This window comes from Lepidochelys kempii, chromosome 9 (assembly GCF_965140285.1).
Source record: "Lepidochelys kempii isolate rLepKem1 chromosome 9, rLepKem1.hap1, whole genome shotgun sequence".
Taxonomy (NCBI): Eukaryota; Metazoa; Chordata; order Testudines; family Cheloniidae; genus Lepidochelys; species Lepidochelys kempii.
This window is the reverse complement of record NC_136388.1, coordinates 15,238,178-15,264,091: the sequence shown is the minus strand read 5'-3', so window position 1 is coordinate 15,264,091 and position 25,914 is coordinate 15,238,178. Positions and strand designations below refer to the sequence as shown.

The window sequence follows — 25,914 nt, the reverse complement described above, 5'->3', positions numbered from 1 at the left end:
CCACCTCATCTTTGCTTCAGCCATTACCCTGTATTATTGTGGATATAAAATACTAAACAATGGGGAAAATTCCACTGGAAAATTTGTACTTAAGACTATAGATTTTAATGCAGTAAATGTTTATATTTTTAAAGCCACTTTTGGGTTGTAAAGAACAAAGGTTCCATATTTCATTATTTAATTCTCCAAGATATTCTATGTATTACAAGAATTTTTGTATGTGTTTTCTTCCAAGGCTAATGTATCATAATTTAAGACAGCATGTAAAACCACTAGAGGACAATGCTAAAGCTGATATGTTTTTACTGTATCTCAAAGCATGTAGCTCATTTACCTTTTTTAATATCATTTTCTTTGACAGAGCCTTCCCATCATTCAGCATAACAGAGCATAAAGAACAAGGCAGACTATTTCTACTGTAAACTATAAGAAGTATGTATTGATAAATGCTTGATAACCAGTATTCAGTGCTAGAGGCGAGGCCCAAAATTCAGTGTGGTTATGGCATTGCCTCATTTGGGGTCCTCCTCTCAAACATTTTCAGAAATACATTTTCAACTGCATTTAAATAGCATAATAATATAGGAATTGCCAGACTGGATCAGACACCTACTTCATCCAGTCCTGTTTTCTGTCTCCATCAGTGGCCAGCACCAGATGCTTCAGAGGAAGGTGCAAGAAACCTCACATTAAGCAGATGTGGAATAACTGCCCCCTCCCGATTAGGTCTCCTCCTAAACCCTTTAGTTAGTGATCAGCTTAAGGCCTGAAACATGAGGTTTAATATCTCTTCCAAAGTTTGTTAGCATTACCTATTATAACTCTGGAAATCACATAAACGTCCAATCTCCTCAAGGGTTTGGTATAAAAGAACACATATATAAGGGAATTCAGAATTAAGATTCAGAAGATTCAGGTGGTGAACATTGCCAATTACTTACCTTTCTGTACCTAGGTAGTGCAGGACCTTAATATGAGTATGTGTTCTGATGACATATAGGAGCACTGACGTTTAGGCTCCATAGAGCAAGGTAAGGGACAGCTGACTTGTAATCTGAGCAGGTTTCAGAGTAGCAGCCGTGTTAGTCTGTATTCGCACAAAAAAAACGGAGTACTTGCGGCACCTTAGAGACTAACCAATTTATTTGAGCATGAGCTTTCGTGTGCTACAGCTCACTGCACCGGATGCATTCAGTGGAAAATACAGTGGGGAGATTTATATACACAGAGAACATGAAACAATGGGTGTTACCATACACACTGTAAGGAGAGTGATCACTTAAGATGAGCTATTACAAGCAGGGGGGGAGGAGGGAAGAAAACCTTTTGTAGTGATAATGAAGGTGTGCCATTTCCAGCCGTTGACAAGAACGTCTGAGGAACAGTGGGGGGGGGGGGAATAAACATGGGGAAATAGTTTTACTTTGTGTAATGACCCATCCACTCCCAGTCTCTATTCAAGCCTAAGTTAATTGTATCCACTTTGCAAATTAATTCCAATTCAGCAGTCTCTCATTGGAGTCTGTTTCTGAAGTCTTTTTGTTGTAATATTGCGACTTTTAGGTCTGTAATCGAGTGACCAAAGAGATTGAAGTGTTCTCCAACTCGTTTATGAATGTTATAATTCTTGACATCTGATTTGTGTCCATTGATTCTTTTACATAGAGACTGTCCAGTTTGACCAATGTACATGGCAGAGGGGCATTGCTGGCACATGATGGCATATATCACATTGGTAGATGTGCAGGTGAACGAGACTCTGATGGTGTGGCTGATGTGATTAGGCCCTATGATGGTGTCCCCTGAATAGATATGTGGACACAGTTGGCAATGGGCTTTGTTGCAAGGATAGGTTCCTGGGTTAGTGGTTCTGTTGTGTGCTATGTGGTTGCTGGTGAGTATTTGCTTCAGGTTGGGGGGCTGTCTGTAAGCAAGGACTGGCCTGTCTCCCAAGATCTGTGAGAGGGATGGGTCGTCCTTCAGGGTAGGTTGTAGATCCTTGATGATGCGTTGGAGGGGTTTTAGTTGGGGGCTGAAGGTGATGGCTAGTGGCGTTCTGTTATTTTCTTTGTTGGGCCTGTCCTGGAGTAGGTAACTTCTGGCTACTCTTCTGGCTCTGTCAATCTGTTTCTTCACTTCAGCAGGTGGGTATTGTAGTTGTAAGAATGCTTAATAGAGATCTTGTAGGTGTTTGTCTCTGTCTGAGGGGTTGGAGCAAATGTGGTTGTATTGTAGAGCTTGGTTGTAGACAATGGATCGTATGGTGTAATCTGGGTAAAAGCTGGAGGCATGAAGGTAGGAATAGCGGTCAGTAGGTTTCCGGTATCGGGTGGTGTTTATGTGACCATCGCTTATTAGCACCGTAGTGTCCAGGAAGTGGATCTCTTGTGTGGACTGGTCCAGGCTGAGGTTGATGGTGGGATGGAAATTGTTGAAATCATGGTGGAATTCCTCAAGGGCTTCTTTTCCATGGGTCCAGATGATGAGGATGTCATCAATATAGTGCGAGTAGGGGCATTAGGGGACGAGAACTGAGGAAGCGTTTTTCTAAGTCAGCCATAAAAATGTTGGCATACTGTGGGGCCATGCCGGTACCCATAGCAGTGCCACTGGTTTGAAGGTATACATTGTCCCCAAATGTGAAACAGTTATGGGAGAGGACAAAGTAACAAAGTTCAGCCACCAGGTTTGCCGTGACATTACACAAAATAAAACTATTTCCCCATGTTTATTCCTCCCCCCCACTGTTCCTCAGACGTTCTTGTCAACTGCTGGAAATGGCCCACCTTGATTATCACTACAAAAGGTTTTCTTCCCTCCTGCTGGTATTAGCTCATCTTAAGTGATCACTCTCCTTACAGTGTGTATGATAACACCCATTGTTTCATGTTCTCTGTGTATATAAATCTCCCCACTGTATTTTCCACTGAATGCATCCAATGAAGAGAGCTGAAGCTTATGCTCAAATAAATTTGTTAGTCTCTAAGGTGCCACAAGTACTCCTTTTCTTTTTGTAATCTGAGCAGTAGTTCTATAATTCCTAATTTTATGGAAAAAAGTATCAACATTCAAGTTTTTTCAGTTAAAATTACTTCCCCATGCTGCAGTGCTAGAGAAATAATGCAAAATCATCTCCATGAATACGCACTTAAATCTCTAAATGAGTTTGCTTTGGTTACATTCACTCCCCCCTTTTGTGTTAATTTTCTACAAGTATCCATTGGACAGAGTCTTATTGGTCCAAATATTTGCAGAAAACAAATGTCAGTCTTTTGCATAAGTATTTGTGGAAAACAAAAAACACAAGTTCTGCCATTGGCTTTAACAGGAGCAGAGTGAAAGTCTTTGATAGACGTGTTTGGGAATTTTCTGTTGGAATAGTTTTCTGATAGAAAATGTCCTTTTTGCAAAATTTAAGTTTTCTGCAGAAAAATTTCATTTTTGCTGAAAAATTTTAATTTTGCATCAGGAAAAATTCAAACAGTGCTTCTTGGCTATCTCTCAGGAAGGCTCCTGTCACTTTCTCTTTCTGCCTTTTTGGAGAAAGTGAAATTGACACGAGCATTCCAGGAAGGCAGTCAGGAAGCTGAAAAATTCTGTTTTGGTTCTCCAGAAACAAAAGTTTTCTGGAAATTCATTCTCATGAAAAATTTCATATTTTTGATCTTTTATCCCATTTAAAATGGACAGTTTTTCAAAAAAGCAAAGTTTTTCATGAGAATGGAATTCCATTTTTCAGACAGCTTTGGTCTTTGATTTATGGGAATGTAAATGTGAAACCACAAAACCTCTGGAAGGTCTTTATTGATTGTTGTTTGCATTGACAGATCAAATTAACTGAAGTCTCCTCTGCCCCAACAGATTTTATGAATTAACAGGTTTCAGAGTAACAGCTGTGTTAGTCTGTATTCGCAAAAAGAAAAGGAGTACTTGTGGCACCTTAGAGACTAACCAATTTATTAGAGCATAAGCTTTCGTGAGCTACAGCTCACTTCATCAGATGCATATCGTGGAAACTGCAGCAGACTTTATATATACACAGAGAATTGGTTCATATTCTCTGTGTATATATAAAGTCTGCTGCAGTTTCCACGATATGCATCTGATGAAGTGAGCTGTAGCTCACGAAAGCTTATGCTCTAATAAATTGGTTAGTCTCTAAGGTGCCACAAGTACTCCTTTTCTTTTTATGAATTAACAGTAATTTAAAAAATCCTGAGCTGAGGTTCTCTCTGCCATATTTTAGGACTCTGTGAATTTATATGGTTTAGTAGTTACAGAAAGGAGTTTATATCTGAAATGCCTCCGGAGGCCCTTTGCTGTATCAGTGGAAATGGCATACTTCTGTAATTCTAGAGGGTTTTTTACTTTTTACTGCTTAAACTGTACATAATAATAAACATATGGCAGGTTTAGCATTTTCCTACGAGTAAATCTGAAACTAGCCTTACATGGGCTGAAGTCTAATTTCATTTGCACCAGTGTAAATCTAGAGTATCTCCACTGACTTACATAGGTGCAAATGAGAACAGGATCTGACCTATTATATTCTTGATGGAAAGATATCAACAATCTAGTCATACAGCTATAAATGGGAATTAAGGACTAAGCAAAACCACCAGAGTGTGCACTCATTAAGGCTGCTATCCAGTGCCCACTGAAATCAGTGGGAATTTTCCTATTAACTTGCATGGATACTGTATCAGGCTCTGAGAACCCAATCCTGCAAACAGTTACTCCTGCATGTAGAGTCTCTCCCAGGTAGCTTCCCATTGAAATAACTGGGAGACTCAGCAGGAGTAACTGCAGAATTGTGCCCTAACTGAGAGATACCCAAACTTTGCTATAACATTCCAGCCCTAAGGAATTTGCGTCTCCTTTAATGTAAACAGTTTAAAAAATGCAGTCAGACAGAGTCCTGGAGAAGACGAGAGGGCAAAGAACCACTGGGAAATGAAGAAAATCATAAGTACATTTTAATACTGTGGACAGGACAGCTTGTTAATTTTTCTCTCCTTTTAAATCATCTGTACTTCGAGCTTGGCAAACAAGGAATTTCCTATTGAATGTTTAACATTCATGACTGAATATTCAGTAATGGGCTCTGGTTCTGCCAAGTCCTAAGCAAAAAAGAAAAGAATAGTTTTTCCTTGTCCTTGTTTTCCTGAGGCTTCCTGGAACTTAGCTTCAAAAAAAGTTCCCAGGAAGGTCAAGCTTGCAGCTGGAGAAAAGCTGTTGTAAGTAGATTTAGGCAACATTTTAACAGTATGTTTCTTAGCTGTGATATAATAAAAAATATAGTACCCTGGAGAAAGTCTGTGCTGACAAACGTATCAGTAACTCAAGATATTCCTCTAGTCAGCCTTACAACATGGGGACATAGGGTTCTAATACCAGAAAACCCTTGCCAAAAGGATGGTGACTTTTAATAAACTATTTGCTCTGTAATATGGTTTCCCCTTATCTTGAGTACAGTCTTCAAAATCCAGTGACTACCTCCCTCAGCCATAGGCACTTGGTCAGCTTCTCTATGGCAAGCTACTCTGAGAAGCTTCCGTGCTGCAGAGCTTAGGAGCTTTGCAGGATTGCAGTCAAACCTCGGGGATTGGCTTTAGGAAATCCAAGAGCTTCGGTAAACCAGGATTTGGATCATCAAAGTCTGACCAAATAAATGGAGGGAGTGAGGATCATGTAATCCTCATTCAGGCAAATGAGAGAGATTTGTTTTGCTTGAATAAGAGGCCTTAAATATTTAACACATGCAGGTGGCTTAATAAAACAACCTTTATCCTATACGATACTGACAACGCTTGTGCTTCTATAACACTTGCCATTTATGGAGATTGAAGTCGGTTAAAAACGTTAATGAATTCTGCTTCACAACACCCCTCTGAGTGTTAATATCCTCATTTTGCACACAAAGAAACTGAAGCACAGAAGAGCAAAAATGACTTGCCCAAAGTCACACAGCAATTCTTTGACAGCGCCAGGGATAGAAAACTTTTGAATCCCACTCTGGTGATCTAACCACTCGACCATTCTGCCTCTTTTGTTTCATTCAGCCACAGTGCTAGATGTTTTAAATACATCACAATCTAAATAACTGCGTTTTCTAAGATTATTTTCTGAGGATGAGAGGAAGGAAAAACATTTTAAAAACGCAAGTGTAAATGATTCAGACGGGTTGCATAGAAGTTATTCTTGCAGGTGCTTAGCTCCTCCTCTGCAGTGAGGTTTTCAAAACTATTCCAAGTTCTCTGCACATTAAAAATGGACTTCCACTACAAATAGCACTGCAATGTTTTTTCCCCCGGCTACAAAAGCCAAAACAAGGATTAAAAATAAATACTCACCAATTCAGCATCCTGCTGACTGATGTCCTGTAGATAGGGAATGGTTGCTAGCTCAGCCATCGCTTGATTAATCACTTGAGACTGTTCCTTGACTCGCTGCAACCGACTGAGGAGGCTGGCATACTGCAACTTCTCTATCACACCTGAACATGCAGAGAAACTCTCCTATCCTCTCAGCAAAAGCAAATGGGTTAGAAGAGAGCCACAGAAAATCTACTTCTCTCTTGAGACTTATGTCAGGGCTTATCATCATATATATTCACGCTGGCAATACTGGAACCAAAGAGGTGTACAGCACCTTTAAGATAATGCTTTCTAAAATCTTATATAGAAAAAAATTTTATCCTTTACACAATCTCTCTAGTAGTAATAGAAAAATAAATACATAGCTTAAAACAGATAGGAAGGGGGAGACTGCAGATATCCGATATTAATGTAATTTTTATTGTCATCACTTAGAAAAGGCTTTTCCATAATCCTCTTTGTTAAAATATGGTTTGGCTTTCATGCTTTTCATGTTTCAGCGAAGAGGTTGAGGAAACCATGTAATGCATAAAGCTACCACATGTTCACAGGCAAAGAAAATCCACAGCTTTCAAACCTGATCTTAAACACCAGAAAGCTGCAGAATCGGAGTCTGATCCTGCAGGCACTTAGGCAAGGGCTACCTTTCAGCACATGAGGAGCCTAGTCATGTGCTTATATTTAAGCACATCCCCAAGGAGTTGCAGAATTAGGGTCTTAAAAAGTGCCTAAAGATCTACACAGGTGCCTAGTGGGATTTTCAAAAGGTGCCTAACTCCCACGGCACCTAATCTACTTCAGTTCTTTTGAAAATCACCCCACATGCCTAATATTTGTTTGAAAATCAGATCTTTAGAGCATATTCACGTATTTTCTTGAGGAAGGTGGGACAGGAGAAAGGGGAGCTAATATCTTCACTACCCTCTTTTTTGAAGGGTACACAGCTCTCTCACTGAAAACTCCTTAACAGGTGTTACGAAAGCAAACTATTAGTGATTAGAAAGATATACAAGTTCAGCGGGAGCTGTGTGCGCTCAGCATCCCTGAAAATCAGCCCACTTATTTAAGAGCCTGAAATTCAAAATGTTGGACTAGATTTTCAAGACAGCTTCTCATAGTTTTGGCAGATCTTTGTTCCCACAGTCACATATAGTTGCAAAACAGCAAGTGCGGTTGCATCCACCTAGATACCTAGCTTTGTGATTTATGGGTCCAATCAGTTAATGGGCTAGTTGACATTTTTTGAATGAAATGAGGTTTTTTTGGGCTGGTTGACATTTTTTGAATGAAATGAGGTTTCTTTGGCAAAAATCTTGACTTTTAACTCTTGGTTTTCCACAAAAGTTTGAGACATTTTTTAACTGACATTTTAATTAAAGAAGTCATCAAACGGTTATTGCAATTGTTATCAAAAACTTGTTCTAATAACTAGGCTCCTAACAGTGAGCAATTGTGGATGTAATTAATTTTGCCCATAATTTTGGACCTCTGCTATGGAGGAAGGAATGGCATCCTAGTTAGAAATCAGGGTCTTCAAGCCTAACCATAAAAGAAAGATAGGAAGTTATATAAGTACAAGTAAATAATCCCTTCATCTCTCCAGGGAAGTCACTTCCTTAACTCCTACTCGTAAAACGACAGCGCTACAGAAGAAACCACCGGAGATCCTATGCAAGAGAAATGATTCTGTCCTCTATGCACCACAAAAAAGGTAACCCCAGCAGGTCAACACAGCCCCTGGTAGATAGAAAGACTGTAGCAGAAACAGGTGTACACCCTGTGGGTGCATCCATTATGTGGGCTCACTGAACCAAATCCCTGTATAGGGGATGTAGCAAGCCATGTTTATTACTTCTCCCCATGCACAGATAGCATGCTCATTTAGGCTCCAGCTTAGCAAAACATTTAAGCATGTACTGAAGTCCATCCCTATTCAGCAAACCACTTAAGCATCTGCTTAACTTCAGGAAGGTGCTTAAGTCCCATTGGCTTTAATGAACTTTAGATCAGATTCTTATGGGAGGTAGGGGAGATTCCATCCCTCAGCCCCGTCATCATTTTTGCAGTGAGAAAAGCCCTATTCTACAGGCTTTCCATGTCCCCAAGATATGAATTAGAATAATTAGAATGCAAAGTCAAGGAAAAGGTTTGTATCATTGCAGCAATATAGATATATATATTCATTCAAATAAAGAAGAGCCATTAATTAATGAGAATGAGAGAGAGAATTTATCAACATGTAACAATTGAAAACAAGTCAAATAACATTTTTGGTTGCAGCAGAAAGTTGTTTTCTGGACTTCTGATCTCCCACCCCCATATAAATGATAAGAAATGAGTGTATTCATAGAATCATAGAATATCAGGGTTGGAAGGGACCTCAGGAGGTCATCTAGTCCAACCCCCTGCTCAAAGCAGGACCAATCCCCAATTAAATCATCCCAGCCAGGGCTTTGTCAAGCCTGACCTTAAAAACTTCTAAGGAAGGAGATTCTACCACCTCCCTAGGTAACGCATTCCAGTGTTTCACCACCCTGCTAGTGAAAAAGTTTTTCCTAATATCCAACCTAAACCTCCCTCACTGCAACTTGAGACCATTACTCCTTGTCCTGTCCTCTTCTACCACTGAGAATAGTCTAGAACCATCCTCTCTGGAACCACCTCTCAGGTAGTTGAAAGCAGCTATCAAATCCTCCCTCATTCTTCTCTTCTGCAGACTAAACAATCCCAGTTCCCTCAGCCTCTCCTCATAAGTCATGTGTTCCAGACCCCTAAACATTTTTGTTGCCTTTCGCTGGACTCTCTCCAATTTATCCACATCCTTCTTGTAGTGTGGGGCCCAAAATTGGACACAGTACTCCAGATAAGGCCTCACCAATGCCGAATAGAGGGGGACGATCACGTCCCTCGATCTGCTCGCTATGCCCCTACTTATACATCCCAAAATGCCATTGGCCTTCTTGGCAACAAGGGCACACTGCTGACTCATATCCAGCTTCTCGTCCACTGTCACCCCTAGGTCCTTTTCCATAGAACTGCTGCCTAGCCATTTGGCAGTATTGACTCATCAGCTGAGGAAGAGGTTAAAAATGCTTCTTCATTTGGCTGAACCATGCTATCTTGGTGTGGGGGGAGGAATAAGCATGCTTCTCCAATTTTTATAAAAGGAAAGGGGGGGGGGAGGAAAGGAAATCCCTCTTTGTCATCTTGATTTGCCAGAAAAATAGGGGAACACATCATGGAGCTAAAGAAAACAGATTTGGTGCCTGAGCCAGCTCGTGCTTTATGGCCCTAGCGATGTTATTGACATTTACAGTAGGACAGAAGTAAATAAATAAATAGCAGACAGCAGGATATTTTTAAAGGAATTATAACAGGTTGAACATTGTCAGGGGTTGTGTTTCAGTGACAATGAAAAATGAAGAAAGAGAGCGTAAATAAGCGCTTCTGGCACGAAAAAGAGTTCACAGGGATATGAACCACATGATGAGAATTACATGAACTAGAGTGGAGTTCAAGAGGCTACTAAGCTGCAGTAAAAATATAATAAAGTGGCCACGGATGAAGCTGAAACTGCCTCTACAGGTACAATGAAGGTTAAGTAAATAGCAATCTTAAATGGAGGCTTTAGGGGGGAAAGAATTGGCCTATTTAATAGAGGGAAGAGTTAAATGTCTAAGAAATAGGACTGTGATGTAACCAACAAATTCATCAGAAAGGTTGAAAATCTGTCTTCAATAGGAATGCAATACGGGACTAAAACATTAATTGGCAGACAAATCACAATGCTTTTCCTTCTAGATGCGCACAGACATACATCATCCAGGTCTCACACAGAATAAATGAAAAGTAAAAGTAACAATTGTTGGGCCTTATCCTGCAGCCCTCACTCACATGTATTGTCTGATTGAAGTGAAGGGCCAATGTTACTCCTAGGCCAGATTGCCCCCGCCCCAAAGAAAACCCGCAGCTAAAAGAGAAATCTCACAAGAGTTCCCCCTGAATTTAGACAGGTGGGGTTTGCCAGTCCACAGAAAAAGTAGTGGAATCTTGGGGGATCTGCTGGAAGGACAGGAACATCTAAGGATGTGTTTCAGAGTAGCAGCCGTGTTAGTCTGTATTCACAAAAAGAAAAGGAGTACTTGTGGCACCTTAGAGACTAACAAATTTATTTGAGTATAAGCTTTCATGAGCTAAACACCAACTCTGGGATCCCTCTGTAAATCCTTGAAAGGACATTGCTAATGGAGAAGACCAACCCAACAGCAAACCAGTCTACTCCAGGTGGAGTTTGCTTGACACAATTACTGGGCAGTGAGAGGGGCCTCTGAAGCACAAAACCTAAAGCAAAGCAAGACTGTTGTCTTATTGCAAAAGAAGCTGGAGAGTCTGTAACATACAGGGCACCTTAAGTGTCCTTAAGAACTTTTCAGGTTGCATTACTGGTCCCACATGACACTGAGATAAATCAGAGAGATGGTATTCCCCCTCTTGTTTTTCTAGATACTATTTAAGAACTAATATCTGTGTCCCCTCTATTCATTAATAAATTTTGCTTGTGGAGTCCTAGAGAATAAGAGAAACTAAGTGATTGTTCATCTTAGATTTAAAGCTGGAACTCTGACATCAAATGCAAGTGGTGTGTCTAACCATCCAGCCTTGCGGAACAGAATTTTGCAAACTTCTGCAATCCAGTCCCCTACAGCTGTTGTCCCTCATTTTTATGGTATCTCCATGTTATCAGCTTAGCATGTGAATGATGCTGTGCCTTGCGAACAAGCCCAATGGTGAGCTGGAACAGTCTGGAAATCTGTCATCACAGTTCTTCAATGCCCTCAGGATTCTCGAGATAACATACCCTGGAATCTGCTTATAATAAACACTGTTACAGAACTGAAAACAGACAGCAAAGCAATTTGTTCCCTAAATGTGTTTTATTTCTGTATGTCTTGCTGTGGAACCCATTAAGGGGATTATATACCTAAGGGCCCCCTTTGGTCAAGTTATGTAGCACCCTGTCCCATACATATGGGACGGCTCCAGGAGCAAAGTTCTACTCAACACAGACAAGAGTAGCAGAGTCTGGCCCGTGGGACTACCTGCTTACCAAGGGCTTCATAGTCTGGCCCTAGAGTAAAAGTCTGCTTTTGCTCCCATTGTCTCAGTAAGAAAGACTTCCACGGGAGCAGGAAGTGGGAGACACTTAGATACCAAAGAGGTGAGCCTGGTGTAAATGTCTGAAAGATTAGATTTAAAGAATTTTTACCATCAGATGAAGTTACTACTAGAATGTGGTATCCTTCCTTATTCATTCTCAGTCTTACTTGACTATGCAAACAGTCTCAGTGATTTTAGTAGGGCCCTGTGGGTAGCAAGGTACTACTATTTAATTAAAGTAAGAGTATCACAACTGGGAGCACAATGTATGTTCAGCATATATTTATCATTAACTCCCTGACTTACGAACAGCAAAGTTTGAATTAATTGTATAATTAACTCCAAGTTACTGTGCTGCATGTCTGAAGTGGTGGAATTGATTTATATTTAGGACAGCTGTTATTGTTTAATTAGCTCTGCTTTAGCACTAAGATGTTTCCACCAAGGAATATTATTAAAATGACTAGGAGAAGAATTTTGGGTTGCACAGAATTTTGGGTTGCAGAAGAATTTTGGGTTGCATTTTGGGTAGCTCTGGCTTTTCAATTTAAGCACAGCTTTTTTGTTTTTGTTCCCCCCCCCCCCATAAATGACCTTGTTTTCTTTTAACTGAGGAGAAGCTTGTGCAACTAACATCAGTAATTGAAGTGGAGTGGTCTACAAAATATATTCTTGTTGGGACTACTTTGTATATAGTTTGTGAGAAATAAATAACAGGCTACAAGAAAAACTTGGAAGTTTCAAGAAAACTGAAGTGTCCAGTTTTTGCATTGCCTTGAATGAGGCTTTAATCAGGGCTAGCAGAATAGACCTTGCTCTGTACTGTTAGGTCTAGCTTGCTTTGTAATCTGATTTTTTGGTCAGGGGTGCTACGTTGTCAGGATCATTCTGCATTAAGAAGACTGAAGGGAAGGAAAACAGTCCCTCCCACAATAATATATGCCTGCATCTTTATATTTTTGTGCAAGATTGGCAGCTGCTGGTTCTAAATCAATGATAATTAGTTTTGTGTCAGGTTTTTCTCTCTTCTAGCAAAGCCCCTACTTATGACCTCCTGCTAAAGTGGCTGCTGGTTTAGAATCTATATTCTGCTTCTTGTAAAGTTAACTTGCATTCAGGGAGGTCTGATCAAAACTTCATGGGTGAAATCCTGGTCTTGCTGAAGTGAATTGAAGTTTTGCCCCTGATTTCAATAGGGGCAGGAGATCACCACATCTATTTTGGGGTTTTTCAGCTGGTATCCGTCTCAGCAAGAACAGTCATTTTAAAATCACAGGGCTAGATCCATAGCTGTTGTAAATTGGCATTGCTCTATTGAAGTCTATGGAGCTATGCCAATTCACACCAGCTGAGTATCTGGCTCATAAACTCAATAACCCTACCACATTTTCTAGTGATCCTGTCTCTTAGAATCATGGAATCATAGAATATCAGGGTTGGAAGGGACCTCAGGAGGTCATCTAGTCCAACCATCTGCTCAAAGCAGGACCAATCCCCAATTTTTGCCCAGGATCCCTAAATGGCCCCCTCAAGGATTGGACTCGCAACCCTGGGTTTAGTAGGCCAATGCTCAAACCACTTACATTGGTTGAGTGCATCTTTTCTCTTGCATCCCCTATACCAAGATCTCAAACGTGAAACTTTTCTATTGAGACCATCTAGCCTTGTTTCCACAAATTCATTTCCAGGATAGATTAGAAATGGAGAAACATATTTCCCTGGTACTGAAGTTAGGCTTACTGGCCTGTAATTGCCAGGATCACATCTGGAGCCTTTTTTAAAAACTGACTTCAAATTAGCTACCCTCCAGTCATCTGGTACAGAGGCTGATTTAAGCAATAGGTTACATACTATAGTTAGTAATTCTGCAATTTTATATTTGAGTTCCACCACAACTCTTGGGTGAATATCATCTGGTTCTAGGGACTTATTATTGTTTGATTTATCAATTTGTTCCAAAGCCTCCTCTGCTGACAATTTATTCTGGGACAGTTCCTAAGATTTGTTACCTAAAAAGAATGGCTTGTTTTGGACCCAGGTATGTTTCCATAAGGTTTTATATGAAGGTCTTAGAGAAGAAGTGGTAACATTACATACTTCAGAGATAGTTCTCTGAAAACATCCCCTCCATGTGCAGTGGCAGTCAAAAAAGCAAACAGAATGTTAGGAACCATTGCAAAAGGGCTAGATAATAAGACAGAAAATATAGTACCACTGCATAAATCCATGGTACACTCAGACCTTTAATACTGCATGCAGTTCTGGTCACCCCATCTCAAAAAAAATATATTAGAACTGGAACCAGGGGTTATCCAATGAAATTAATAGGCAGCACATTTAAAACAAACACAAGGAAGTACTTCACATGATGTGCAGTAAACCCGTGGAACTCATTACCAGGGAATGCTGTGAAGGGCAAAAGTATAACTGGGTTAAAAAAAGAATTAGATAAATTAATGAAGGATAAGCCCATCAATAGCCAAGATGATCAGGGATGCAACCCCATGCTCTGGGTGTCCTAAGCCTCTGACTGGAAGAAACTGCGACTGTATGACAGAGGATGGATCACTTGATTGCCCTGCTCTGTTCATTCCCTTGGAAGCATCTGGCATTGACCACTGCTGGAAGACAGGATACTGGACTAGATGGACCATTGGTCTGACCCAGTATGGCCATTCATGGTCTAAATAGACTTCAGGATTTTTTTATGCTAAAGATGCACAAGCACATCAGTAACACATAATGTACTTTCTCAAAGTGGTGCCATTTCAAATCAGCCTGCACACCATTTAGAAGGGGATTTGGGTCAGTCAGAGAATGATCAAGGACAGATGAATTCAAAGAGGCATGCTAACACTGAAAACAAAAAAGATACATTTCCTTTGGGATCTGTGCCATGAGACTCCTTCACCTTCCTCATACTGAGCTAAGAAGCAAATGTTTTATTAGGGTCCATTTCTGTAAGGTGCTGAGCACCTTCACCTCCCACCGAGTTTGTGAGATCTGTCCTTTATTGTCTGTTTACTTATTACTGTCAGAGTGAAGAAGATATAATTTCTCGAAGATTTTAGCTAATGTTTTTCACTTAATAGAGGTTGCTAAGTAGCAGTTCTGTCCACCTCCTACCTACTGTCAGACAGTAAGAATATTAATTCTGTCATTTGCTAAAACACCTGATGAGGAAATGCCTCTGATTTTTCCAAGACACAGATAACTAGAAAACTGTTATTGCTAGGGAAAAAATGTTAACATTAGCATTTGCAGTCTGTTGAGGAGAGGTTCTTCCACTTATTTTCTGGAGAACAATTTAAGAATTGCATTAAAATAGTCTAGTCTACATGCAAATTTCATTTTTGACCTTTTGTGATAATCAAAAGCCAAAGTGATAAAAAGCTGTGTACATTACAGTAAAAAGTATGGTGTGGAATATGCTAATATCTCTACAATATGTCTGTCTCAGATTTGAAAGTAATTTCACATACTTCCCTATGTAGAGGCTAGGTTGGAATTGAATCTAAGGGTATGTCTACACTACAATAAAACACGCATGGCTGGCCCATATCAGCTGACTCAGACTTGCAGGACTTGGGCTGCGGGGCTATAAAATTGCAGTGTAGATGTCCCGGCTCAGGGTTCTGTTGAAGTCAGCTGAGTGCTTTGCAGACATACATGCATAGTTTGCCATATGTCAAAGAACCACGAACTAAAAATATTTTCCTGTTTCTGAAATTACAGATTCATTTAAATATCTGTCTGAAACAACAGAATAAAAGACATCAACAGAACATATCTTAATCATCACATATACACAAACCTCTATTACTGCATTCACTGCATTCTATAAAGTAGAATCTATACCCACAGTTAATTTGGTGCCTCTGATAAAATCCATTATTGGCAAGATCTTTTTCCCTATGGTCTCCAAGTGTCTTACTGATTCTTCTCTTGTAAGAGGACTAAAAGGAGCTCTGTGTTCTAAGAAATGAAATAGTAAACCTTGATATTGTTTTTGATCATACCAGTGCACAGTGCATCTTTCATACAAGGTATTCTGTCGGGGATTTAGCAAACCATGTGGGCGCGGGGAATTGTCATCTTGCTGGGAAAAGCCACCCAGACACTCAGCTGGCAGGAGCAGAGAAAGTAAGCTGCAGGAGGGACCTCTGGAAGCTGATGATGTCGCCAGAGCTTGGTTGCTTTATTTTATTCCAGTTTTTAATCTGGTCATTCTCCCGCCTGTGCTGGTTGGATGTTCACTACCACCCCCTTCCTTCACCCTGTCTATACTTCAGCCTCACTCCCCCTGCCTTTCATGCTCCCTTTCTTCCCTTCTTTTTCCTTACTCCCCTCCACTGCTGAATCTTTTACTCTTTGCACAACAATAATATGACAGAACCACTGGGGCACTGTTGGGTCCCAAATAACTGCATTTGCTCAATAAATACAAATATGCAAGGCCTACCTACATACATACTGCTGCTCTGGCTGGTTTCTCGTGCTTCTAAAAATATGTGAGCACCACTCAGGGATTACAAACTATTTAATGGAATACTACCCTATTCCTATACACCAGGAGTGGCCAAATTTACTGACCCGCTGAGCCGCTTACTATAATTCTAAAAAGTTTGAGAGCTGCAAGACATGCACAATCTGCCCTGTGGGGTGGCACCCACTGGGGTGAGGGGCTAAATGCCTTAGGTCCCACTCCCTGCAGGGCAGAAGCCCATGGTCCCACCACCCTGCTGCAGGGCAGAAGCCCTGAGCTCCCACCCATCCAGTCTGGTAGGCGGAGAATCGGCAGTGTGTGGGGGGCACCGCGAGCCACACTTTAACTGTAAAAGAGCCTCATGCACTCACAAGCCACAGTTGCTATACACTATACCCTTCCTTCAATGTTCTCTCTACCTTCCTTTGTTTCCCTTTAGCTAATCCCCTTCCAACAAAACCTTCCTTCCAAAAAAATTAAAAGATAGAAATAAATCAACCAAACACAAAAAATCATGGCACTGATGTGACATTTGCCAACCATCACATTGTTCCTCCCACCCTTTTGTCTGTCTTATCTAATTAGATTGTTAAACTCTTTGGGGCAGGGACTGTTTCTTACTCTACATTTGTACAGTGCCTACCACAATGGGGCCCCATCCTTGGCTGGAGTCTCTAGGTACCACCATAATCAAATAAATAATAATAATAATAAATTTAATACTACTTTGCACTCCTACAGTGTTTTCCACTTGAAATATTAATTAAGTGGGCCTCACAACACCTCTGTGAGGTGAGTGATTTTTAGCCTCACAGATAGATGAGATGACTGGTCTCCAAAGATTACTGTAACACAAGTGCTTTCAGGACACCTAAAGTTTTCTAAGAGTATCTGAGCATCCCACAATCTTTACTGCATTTATCCTCACTACACCTCTGTGAGGTAGAGCAGTGCTAATAACACACAGGGAACTGTGGCACACAGAAATTAAGTGACTTGCCTAAGGAAGTTTGGTGGGAGCAGGGAATTGAACTCACATCTCCTAAGTCATAGGGTAACACCATAACCACAAGATCTCCTTCCTCTCTACAGCCAAGTGAACCATTTAAAGTGAATATCTGCCTGCACTGGCAATTGGCAAACACAGTGACAAATGTCTACATAGATAGGGTGGGGGGAGGGGGAGGGAAGTGAGTGGACAGTGGGGAGGAGTGACAAGTGCCTACAAATACAGGCTGGGGAGGAGGTGAATGGTTGTTTGCTTGCATGATGGAGTAGACATGCCCACTGTGGCCTGTGCTTTAGCATAGTCCCTTGATCTGTGCCCCAACCAGTCCTCTGCCCTTGCAGGTGACAAACCCCATTGCATTCAAACTACTAAGCAAATCAGCAATGCATACCTGAAAAGGATGGCAGCTTTTTACTTGACATCTTTTCCAAGAATTTCCCAACGTCTTTGTTTTTGAAACCCAGCGTCAACAAATATTGTTGGGGAGGCAAAGAAGCCCAATCCGCTGTCTGTGGTAAGATGTGAAGTCCATGAGGATCTGGAACAGGACAGTGATAGCATTTGGCACCCTTGCTTTTTCTTGAGGGCTTACGTTAGTGCCTTTCAAATTTTAGCCTCCTCGCTTGAAAAAGAAAAGGGCTAAAAGAGTACTGCAGTCTATTGAATTTAACATAAAACACCCACCAAAACAAGTGACCAGAGAAACCCCTTAAATACGTTCAGTGCCAAGGCATAGGTGTAAGTAGTTTTTGAAATTCTGAATGTTGATGATTTTTTTTGGTAGAAATTTAAAATTTCACAGAAAAAATGGTAAAAATTTTCATTAAAATTTTGTCTCATTTTTTGACTAGCTCATCAAAAAATCCTAAATTTAATATTTCAACATTTGTTGTTGACATTTTTAATTTTAACAAAACAAAAATAAAAACCTCAAACACCACCATCCTGCACAAAAAGCAGGATGAAATTTTAGTGACAATATTCACAAAAATGTTATCCTGTTTTCAACCAGCTCTACTTTTAAGATGCCCACTAATATAGTCAGAGAATGACAGAGAATCCCATTCACTGCTCACTGGGCTTGCCAGCACAAAAATAAAATACAGTAAGCAAGATATTCCTCTTCCCCAAGTATTTTGCCAATAGATCTCCATTAACTTTGCTAGAGTAACTACTGAGTTCCACTGAGGTGACTCAGAATGTGTTCTATTTGGTAGAGTCGTTGTTTTACTCATACACTGTACTCTGAATGTATGCACATTCTGGATGTGTGCAAATATTTTAAATGATCTAATTTTGTGCTCTACCATTCCATTCTTTTTATCTCATTTGTATATACAGAGTTTACTTAGCAGGTGGTTAACAGCCAGAAATTATAAAACCCTACCTGCTGAAGTTCTATGTAGCTTTTAATAGGATGCTAGGGGCTTGCAATTGTTGCTCTTAAAAGCCCTACCTATATTCTAAAAGCTTTCTGCCTCTGATGGATTAAAAAATTTAAAATAGACTTCATTGTGCATTTGAATTTAAAAATATACCTCCTTTTCTTCCCATGGATCAAAGGAAAACTTGTGGAGAAATTCAGTATAATACATCCTTACAATAAGTCAAAACTTGAAACAAGATTTGGACGAATGAATGTTACTGAAATTCATGATTAAGGTTATTTTAACTAACAAGTTAATAATAGAGCAAGTATTTCAAACTGTATTTTCACAGAAGTGGTTTAGTTCACATTTTAAATCCCAGAGATGAGGGGTATGGAGCCTCTCACTTGCAGCTCATAAGTTCAGACCTGTGCCAATCTGGCAGTGATAGAAAATCGTCACTGTGATAGATATGGCAATTTCCTGCAATATCTTTGGGAGATCTTATTGAATTAAGTTTAAATAGCTTTGCAGTCAAGTGTATTACAAATTCAAAGTTTATGTATTATTGTGGGATTGTATGTAACTTCTTTAGGGGAGAGACATGGACAATCCAAACTCTGGGAAATTTTATTTGCTTCAACAGACTATTTTAAACAATGTGCCAGACAAGAAGGAATACTTGGGACTAACAGAGTTAAATGTGTCTCCTAGGAAATACCTGGGGGGAGGTAAATGCAAATTCTCACTTTTGGACGCAATCTTTCGAAGATACACCCTGAGGAGAGAACTATTGTTTCTGACCGATCACCTGTTCCCAGTCCCTGAATATCAAAGTTCCAATCTGTATAAAGGAAAGGCTAACTTATGTTTTTGTTCTGAGGAAAAGCTTTTATGAACTTTTAACCACAGAGAAACTCCTGGGTGAGGTTTAAGGACTGATCACCTACCAGAGCCTTTGTTGAAGTTGGGGGTGATCTCTGGTAAGGTTACCATGTGTGTAGGTTCTTCTTTTTTTTTTTTAATACATTTTTCTCTGTTATGCTTTCACCTTAAGAATAACTGTGCTACTCAGAAAGGGCTTTGTGGAAACTTACAACAGTGGGCAATTTCCCCAGAGAGAAAGCAACCTGCAGATACTGGCTGTATAGGCCACCTGGCTTGTTGGGGAACTCAGAGTGTAGACAGGGCACTATGCTGTCTGGAAACCCCTGGTCAGGAGAGAGAGAGATGCCAGTCTCCACCTCAGAGAGGTGACGGCTGAAGATCCAGGAGCCTAGAGTGGGTGTCCTTGCTGGTCCACAAGGTGCAATTGCCTTGCACTATGACAGGCACTAGCTGAAAGCGCTTTGATGAACTAAGTGAAATGGCTTGAGTGGTCTCAGTCCAGTTCTGAATAGAAAAGTCACAAACAACACTGGCACAGTTGGCACTAGCTGTTACCCTTGTCAGCTGCCCCAGCAGAGCATCTAGTGACAATTAATTTTTCCATCCTTGTCTTAAGTTCTCAGCTTTAGAGGGTGCTCCCTGCAGGTCAGAAATGGGGCATATTGGTGGAGAAGCTTGAACTGCCTGTGCTTTACCTGTTCTGTGAACATATGAGGGCTGCAAACTCCAGAGCTGTAAGTTCAGCATCCTTCACCATCATTGCAGTCACAAAAGCAAACAAAATAAAACAAGCCATGCTAAATCTTTTACTGGTTTTTTAACTTGTATTACACAGAAAGTTGCATACAGCGGACCGAATTATGACCTCAGATACACAGAACAATTCCCAGAAAAGTCAGTGAGCCAAATTCTGCTCTCAGTTACACCAGTGTCAAACAGAAGTAACTCCACTGAAGTCTAATGGGTGATATAACCATGCATCTGAGGCCAGAACTGGGTCCATTAACTTTATTTATAAGCAAAATAATTGATTAAAATGGTCTATAACCAGGAGCTCTCCCTTTCCCCTCCCCTTTATCTTTTTTTCTTTCCTTGGGTGTAGTAGTGAAAGAAATTAAAAATTAAGGGTGACATTTTCAGAATGCCTATGTGATTTAGGCACACAAATCCTATTGACTTTCCAAGCAACTTGTCCTCCTAGATCACGTACATACTTTGGAAAATCCCACCCTCTCTCTGTATTGTTTGGGGGAGACGGGATTCTGTGAGGTATGAGTTTGTCTCCTTTTCAATCAGGTTCAGGGAGTTTTATATTATACTCCTCTTAATGCCAATACTTTTGTTCCCTAGAAGTTCTCCACAAATTCACATCAGCAAGTAAACAGAAGACAGCTACTTTATAACCTCCATGACAAATAACAAGTCCCTATTTTCTCTATTTAAAAAAAATACCACCACACACGTAGGAATGTTCTTCAACTTGTAAAATCAAGGTGATCTGTCTTTACAGTGACATTTTTAAAACAAGACATAAAATGAACAAAATAAATGTACTTCGTTGTGTACAATACTTGCATGACTTTGTTGTCAGTGCTTGGACTTACTAGTCTCTATTTGTTTTTTTATCAAGGAAGTTTTTAGTGCTCCTGAAAGGTTCCATATTGATTGCCCTGAAGGATGAAGTCATTATTCACAGAGCTGGTATTTCACAGAAAGTGGCATAGTCATATAGCCCAATCAATAAGTCTCAGCTCTGACCCAGGGCAATACCTCTAGGAATTAAAGAGCATTTCAGTCTTCTGGAGCATTCTGCTAGAACTGCCCACAAAGCTATAGTGTGGGTTCTTGTAATGGGAGCAAATGTCCTCAAGCAATTCGACATAGTGAGAAACTTACCTCTCCCTCTGTCTGATCCTCAGTCATCAACACAGTGTGATGCCTTAGGGTCTTCTCATAGTCATCACTGCTCCAAGTAACTCGGTTAGCAATGATAACAAGAGATGCCTTAGCCCATCATCCACTTTCCTTCTGGGATTAGGACCTACTCACTGTGATCTAAGTGCTTATCAACTCAGGAAAAGGCTACTTTAACTTGCTCCACCAGCAGCGTACAATGGGGGTCACAGAAAAGATTCCCCTGTTCACACCAAAACTCGATGCCCTCCACTGGATCCCCATTCACTTCTAGGTCTTACTCAAGGTCCTGGTTCTGAATGAGGCCGGGCTACCCATTCATGACCACTGGGAATGATCAATCGTTATTGCCCCTGGTGGGGGAGACCAGTAAGAAGCAGCTGCAGAGCATCTGCAGCAAAGGGGCTCTTGACAGTGGAACTTCCTACCTGAGGTTAGGGTGAGCCCAAGTCTGATAATCTTCAGAGCACACTGCAAAGCCCAATGTACAACAAAAGCTTTGCTGCAATAATGGAAGTTAAAGAACGATGCTTCGAGGCATCATGGGTACAATTCACCCTTGTGCAGGGTGTCAGAACAAAGCTACCCCTCCCATACATTGTGTTTGAGGACTTAAGTGCTACATAGGTCATATGTTGGCCCTCCGTTCAGGGGTGAATTTCACCCCATGTGAGAGTAAGAATTTGCGGGATCCGGCCCCAACCACCCACAAATCAAACTCAATGTCAGCTACAGACACACAATCCACACAATCCAATGAGGTCCAGTGCCGCTTGAAGATGTGAAATCCACTCTTACCTGTGTAGATGTACGCCACATAATCAGGGTGCTTTTTAGCAAAAGCTTCCTTCATCTTGTCTATTTTGTCAGCCTTTGCTTTTGTTGCAAATGGTGTGTACATAACTGAAAAAGATTCCTCCCTGGTGATGGCCTCTTCGATCATAGCCTAAAATAAAGGGGGAGAAATGACACATACTGTGCTGGTAAAAAGTGAGCTACCATTAAAAAAATATGGGAGGGAAAGAAAAATAACTGCCATCGCAGCTGATATTTTTCCCTTTAATAATTGCACAGTCATGCAAAGATAACATATTTTGGTCTTGAATATTAATTAGAGAGGAATTCAAATTAGTTCCAGAAAACATTGCCTATCTCATGCTCAGAAACTCAATTTAGTGTAAAAAAAAGCATTTTTAAACAATATTTAGTTTCGTGAGTCTTCAGTGGGGAGAAAAGTATCAGATAAATTATCTTCAAGTGAAAAAGACCAAATTGATTTCATGTTCTCTGAAGGTCACATCCTTCACCTGAAATTTTATTCATTATTTGGGAGCTGGTTAAGCAATACTGTACATTTACGTTATCCCTTGGGTTGGCATGAATCAAGTACTGGGGCTGTATGGAACGTTAGCCTTAAAATATTAAATCTATACATAGTTTGCAGAAAGAGTGAAATTCATGCTTGTGCAGAGGGCCAGCACAAGGTGTATGCATCATGTAAACCCTTAAAATAGGGCTAAATGGTTCATTATGTTGGCTTCCTAGACAGAGGTGAATTTCACCCTGAATGGACTACCAGAGTAAAATGAGATCACCCCACTGTTTAACTGGTCCTCAGCTGGGGTGAACTGCCAACATTGATCAGAACTAATCTTGCTCAGCATTATTACTGCCCCTGCATAGGCAAGATTTAACCAGTTTCTGAAACAGCATTGAACACAGACAGTTCATTCTGATTTGCACGTCCTGTTAAATCATGTTCAACACTGATTCAGCTGCATCCTTACAGACATATGTTGCCTTTTCCCTAGTGTCGACAAAGCTTCAATAAAATTTGGAACACTGAAACATTTCTTCAGTGTAACTTTGTTTATGTGTAATCGTTCACCCAACACAAGGTTAGTGAAGACAATCATAAAGAAAAAGCATAAAGAGACTGATTTGCATATTCTAACAGGAAATAGCCCTCACATCACACTCCATATTGAAGTGAATCACTGAAAATCTGAGTTTTTGAACTGAGTTTTGAACTGAGCTGTTTTACTGACAGACCAAATGGGCCTTACTTCAGTTGTTGAAGTCATTCCTCAGTGTTATAAAATTGCCCAGGAAATAATGAGCATATATGAGAGATATGCTCAACAAACAGTTGTTTCTGCTAGGCTGGAATGGAAGATTGCAATAGGAGACAAGCTAAGTATCCGTGTCCTTTTCTGTAATGGCCTTAAGCAGGTCATTGTACCAATTTACTTCCAGTAACAGAATACTGGATCCAGTGAAAAGATCTATTCCCTTTGTACAAAGTGTCTCTCTCGCAAATGACTTGTTTGTGGATGTGGTTAAGAGTCAGAGGGTCTGCCCTTCATAAACATTTTCAAAAGGAGGCAAAATTCAGAAATAGGCTACTTTATACAGAGAAAACACATGCTCTCAATTGCACGACAATACCATATACATGGTCATGATACCCATTGCATAAATAAATTGATACAACCACAGAATATAATGTGGAATATAATGTGGAACCAGGAAATTAACTGCACTTACGCCCAAATCCTTCCATCTCCTTTGCTGACATGGACAGCCCTCACAGCAGCAGAAATGGAGCAGTTTTATTCTGCATGGAGTCAAACAGGATGCCAGGAATATCACACAACAAAAACACTAACCCAGGAACCTATCCTTGCAACAAAGCCCGTTGCCAACTGTGTCCACATATCTATTCAGGGGACACCATCATAGGGCCTAATCACATCAGCCACACTATCAGAGGCTCGTTCACCTGTGATATATGCCATCATGTGCCAGGAATGCCCCTCTGCTATGTACATTGGCCAAACCGGACAGTCTCCACGTAAAAGAATAAATGGACACAAATCAGACGTCAAGAATTATAACATTCAAAAACCAGTCGGAGAACACTTCACTTTCTTTGGTCACTCGATTACAGACCTAAAAGTGGCAATTCTTCAACAAAAAAACTTCAAAAACAGACTCCAGCGAGAGACTGCTGAATTGAAATTAATTTGTAAACTGGATACAATTAACTTAGGCTTGAATAAAGCCTGGGAGTGGATGGGTCATTACACAAAGTAAGACTATTTCCCCTTGTTTATTTCCCCTCCTACTGTCCTTGTAAAGTGCTGGAAATGGCCCACCTTGATTATCACTACAAAAGGTCCCCTTTTCCCCCCCGCCCGCTCTCCTGCTGGTAATAGCTCACCTTCTGATGAAGTGAGCTGTAGCTCACGAAAGCTTATGCTCAGATAAATTGGTTAGTCTCGAAGGTGCTACTAGTACTCCTTTTTTTTTCACCTTTCCTGGTCACTCTTGTTACAGTGTGGATGGTAACACCCATTGTTTCATGTTCTCTGTGTATATAAAATCTCCCCACTATATTTTCCACTGTACGCATCCGATAAAGCAAGCTGTAGCTCACGAAAGCTGATGCCCAAATAAACGTGTTCGTCTCTAAGGTGCCACAAGTACTCCTTTTCTTTTTACGGATACAGACTAACACGGCTGTTACTCTGAAACCTGTCATTACGCAGGGAATGGTAACCCCTATGCAATGTGGGGCCCAAAGCCATAGAACCAGCCTATGCAATCATGCTGACAACTCTTGGTAGGTAAGACACAGTGTCAAGGAGCTGCAGCTGAATGGACCTTCTGGTCTGTTTCTCCCAGTTTGTGCGTGTAAGGGCCATATAGATTGTTCCTCTCCCTTTTGCCCTGGAGGAGTTCTCCAGGGCCCTGCCAAAATACACAGGCTGGGTATTTAGGGTTGCATTTGGGGCTCATAAAGTCCTGCTAGCCTACTCATCTGCACTCTGCCCACTCATCCATCTAACATTCCAAACCTCTGAGACATGGAAAAGAAAACAAAACCCTGCCTTCTTTTCACCCTAAATACGGAGTAGGGAAAAGCCAGGATTGAAAATTACCCTGCTTTGCAGTCCAGAATGGGCAATATTCAGTCTTGGACCAGTGACAGGTTTAAAATATCTGTTTGACTATGAGCCACCAGATGTAGGAACACTAAGGATATGTCTGCACAGCAAAGAAAGTGGTGGTGAGTCTCAGAGCCTGGGTCAAATGACTCGGGCTTGAGGGGCTTGCACAATGGAGCTAAAAAGGAGCAGGTATATATTCATGTTTGGCCTAGAGCCCAGACTCTGAAGTTCAGCGGGGGGGATGGGGAGGGTCTTGGAGCCCAGGCTTCAGCCTGAGCCCTAATGTTTACACTGTAAGGTTTAGCTCCATAGTGCGAGCCCAGGCCAGTTTACCAGGGCTCTGAGACTCGCTGCAAAGGGTTTGGTTTTTTTTTTGCAGTGTAGATGTACCCTGACTGTTTCCTTCTAGTGAGATGGGATAATAACATTTACATGATATATATCTACAGTAGCCATGGCTAGTTCTGGCAAGCTGAAAAATAGTAGACCTTAAAATAGCAACGCCATGATTTATAGGAAAGCTCTTTCAGATGTTGTACGTTAGTTTTATGAACTCTAGTTTTTCTGTCACTCTAGGATTTGCAAAACCTGGCTTTAGAGATGAAGAAATATGAAAAATAGGACCAATAAAGTCTTCAAGAGACACATTTTTTAAAAAGCAGAGGCCCAGCTATTCGCACACGCACAATCAACACGACTTACAGTTCTAATACAAGTACTCAATGGGGTTGGCATTTTTGTGCTGATATTGGACACCCATTAT

At 40.7% G+C, this 25,914-nt stretch overlaps 1 protein-coding gene across 1 annotated transcript in view; it reads right to left on the bottom strand.

Annotated features, from left to right (window-relative positions):
- Nucleotides 1-25,914, bottom strand: part of SPATA16 (spermatogenesis associated 16) — a 111,640-nt gene that overhangs the window by 17,249 nt on the left and 68,477 nt on the right. Inside the window, exons 5-8 of the mRNA XM_073358881.2 lie at nt 21,997-22,144; nt 17,421-17,567; nt 15,397-15,509; nt 6,354-6,518 (exon numbers count right to left, since the gene is read on the bottom strand). Of these exons, the coding sequence (XP_073214982.1) occupies nt 6,354-6,518; nt 15,397-15,509; nt 17,421-17,567; nt 21,997-22,144 (573 nt within the window). The remainder of the gene's footprint in view (nt 1-6,353; nt 6,519-15,396; nt 15,510-17,420; nt 17,568-21,996; nt 22,145-25,914) is intronic.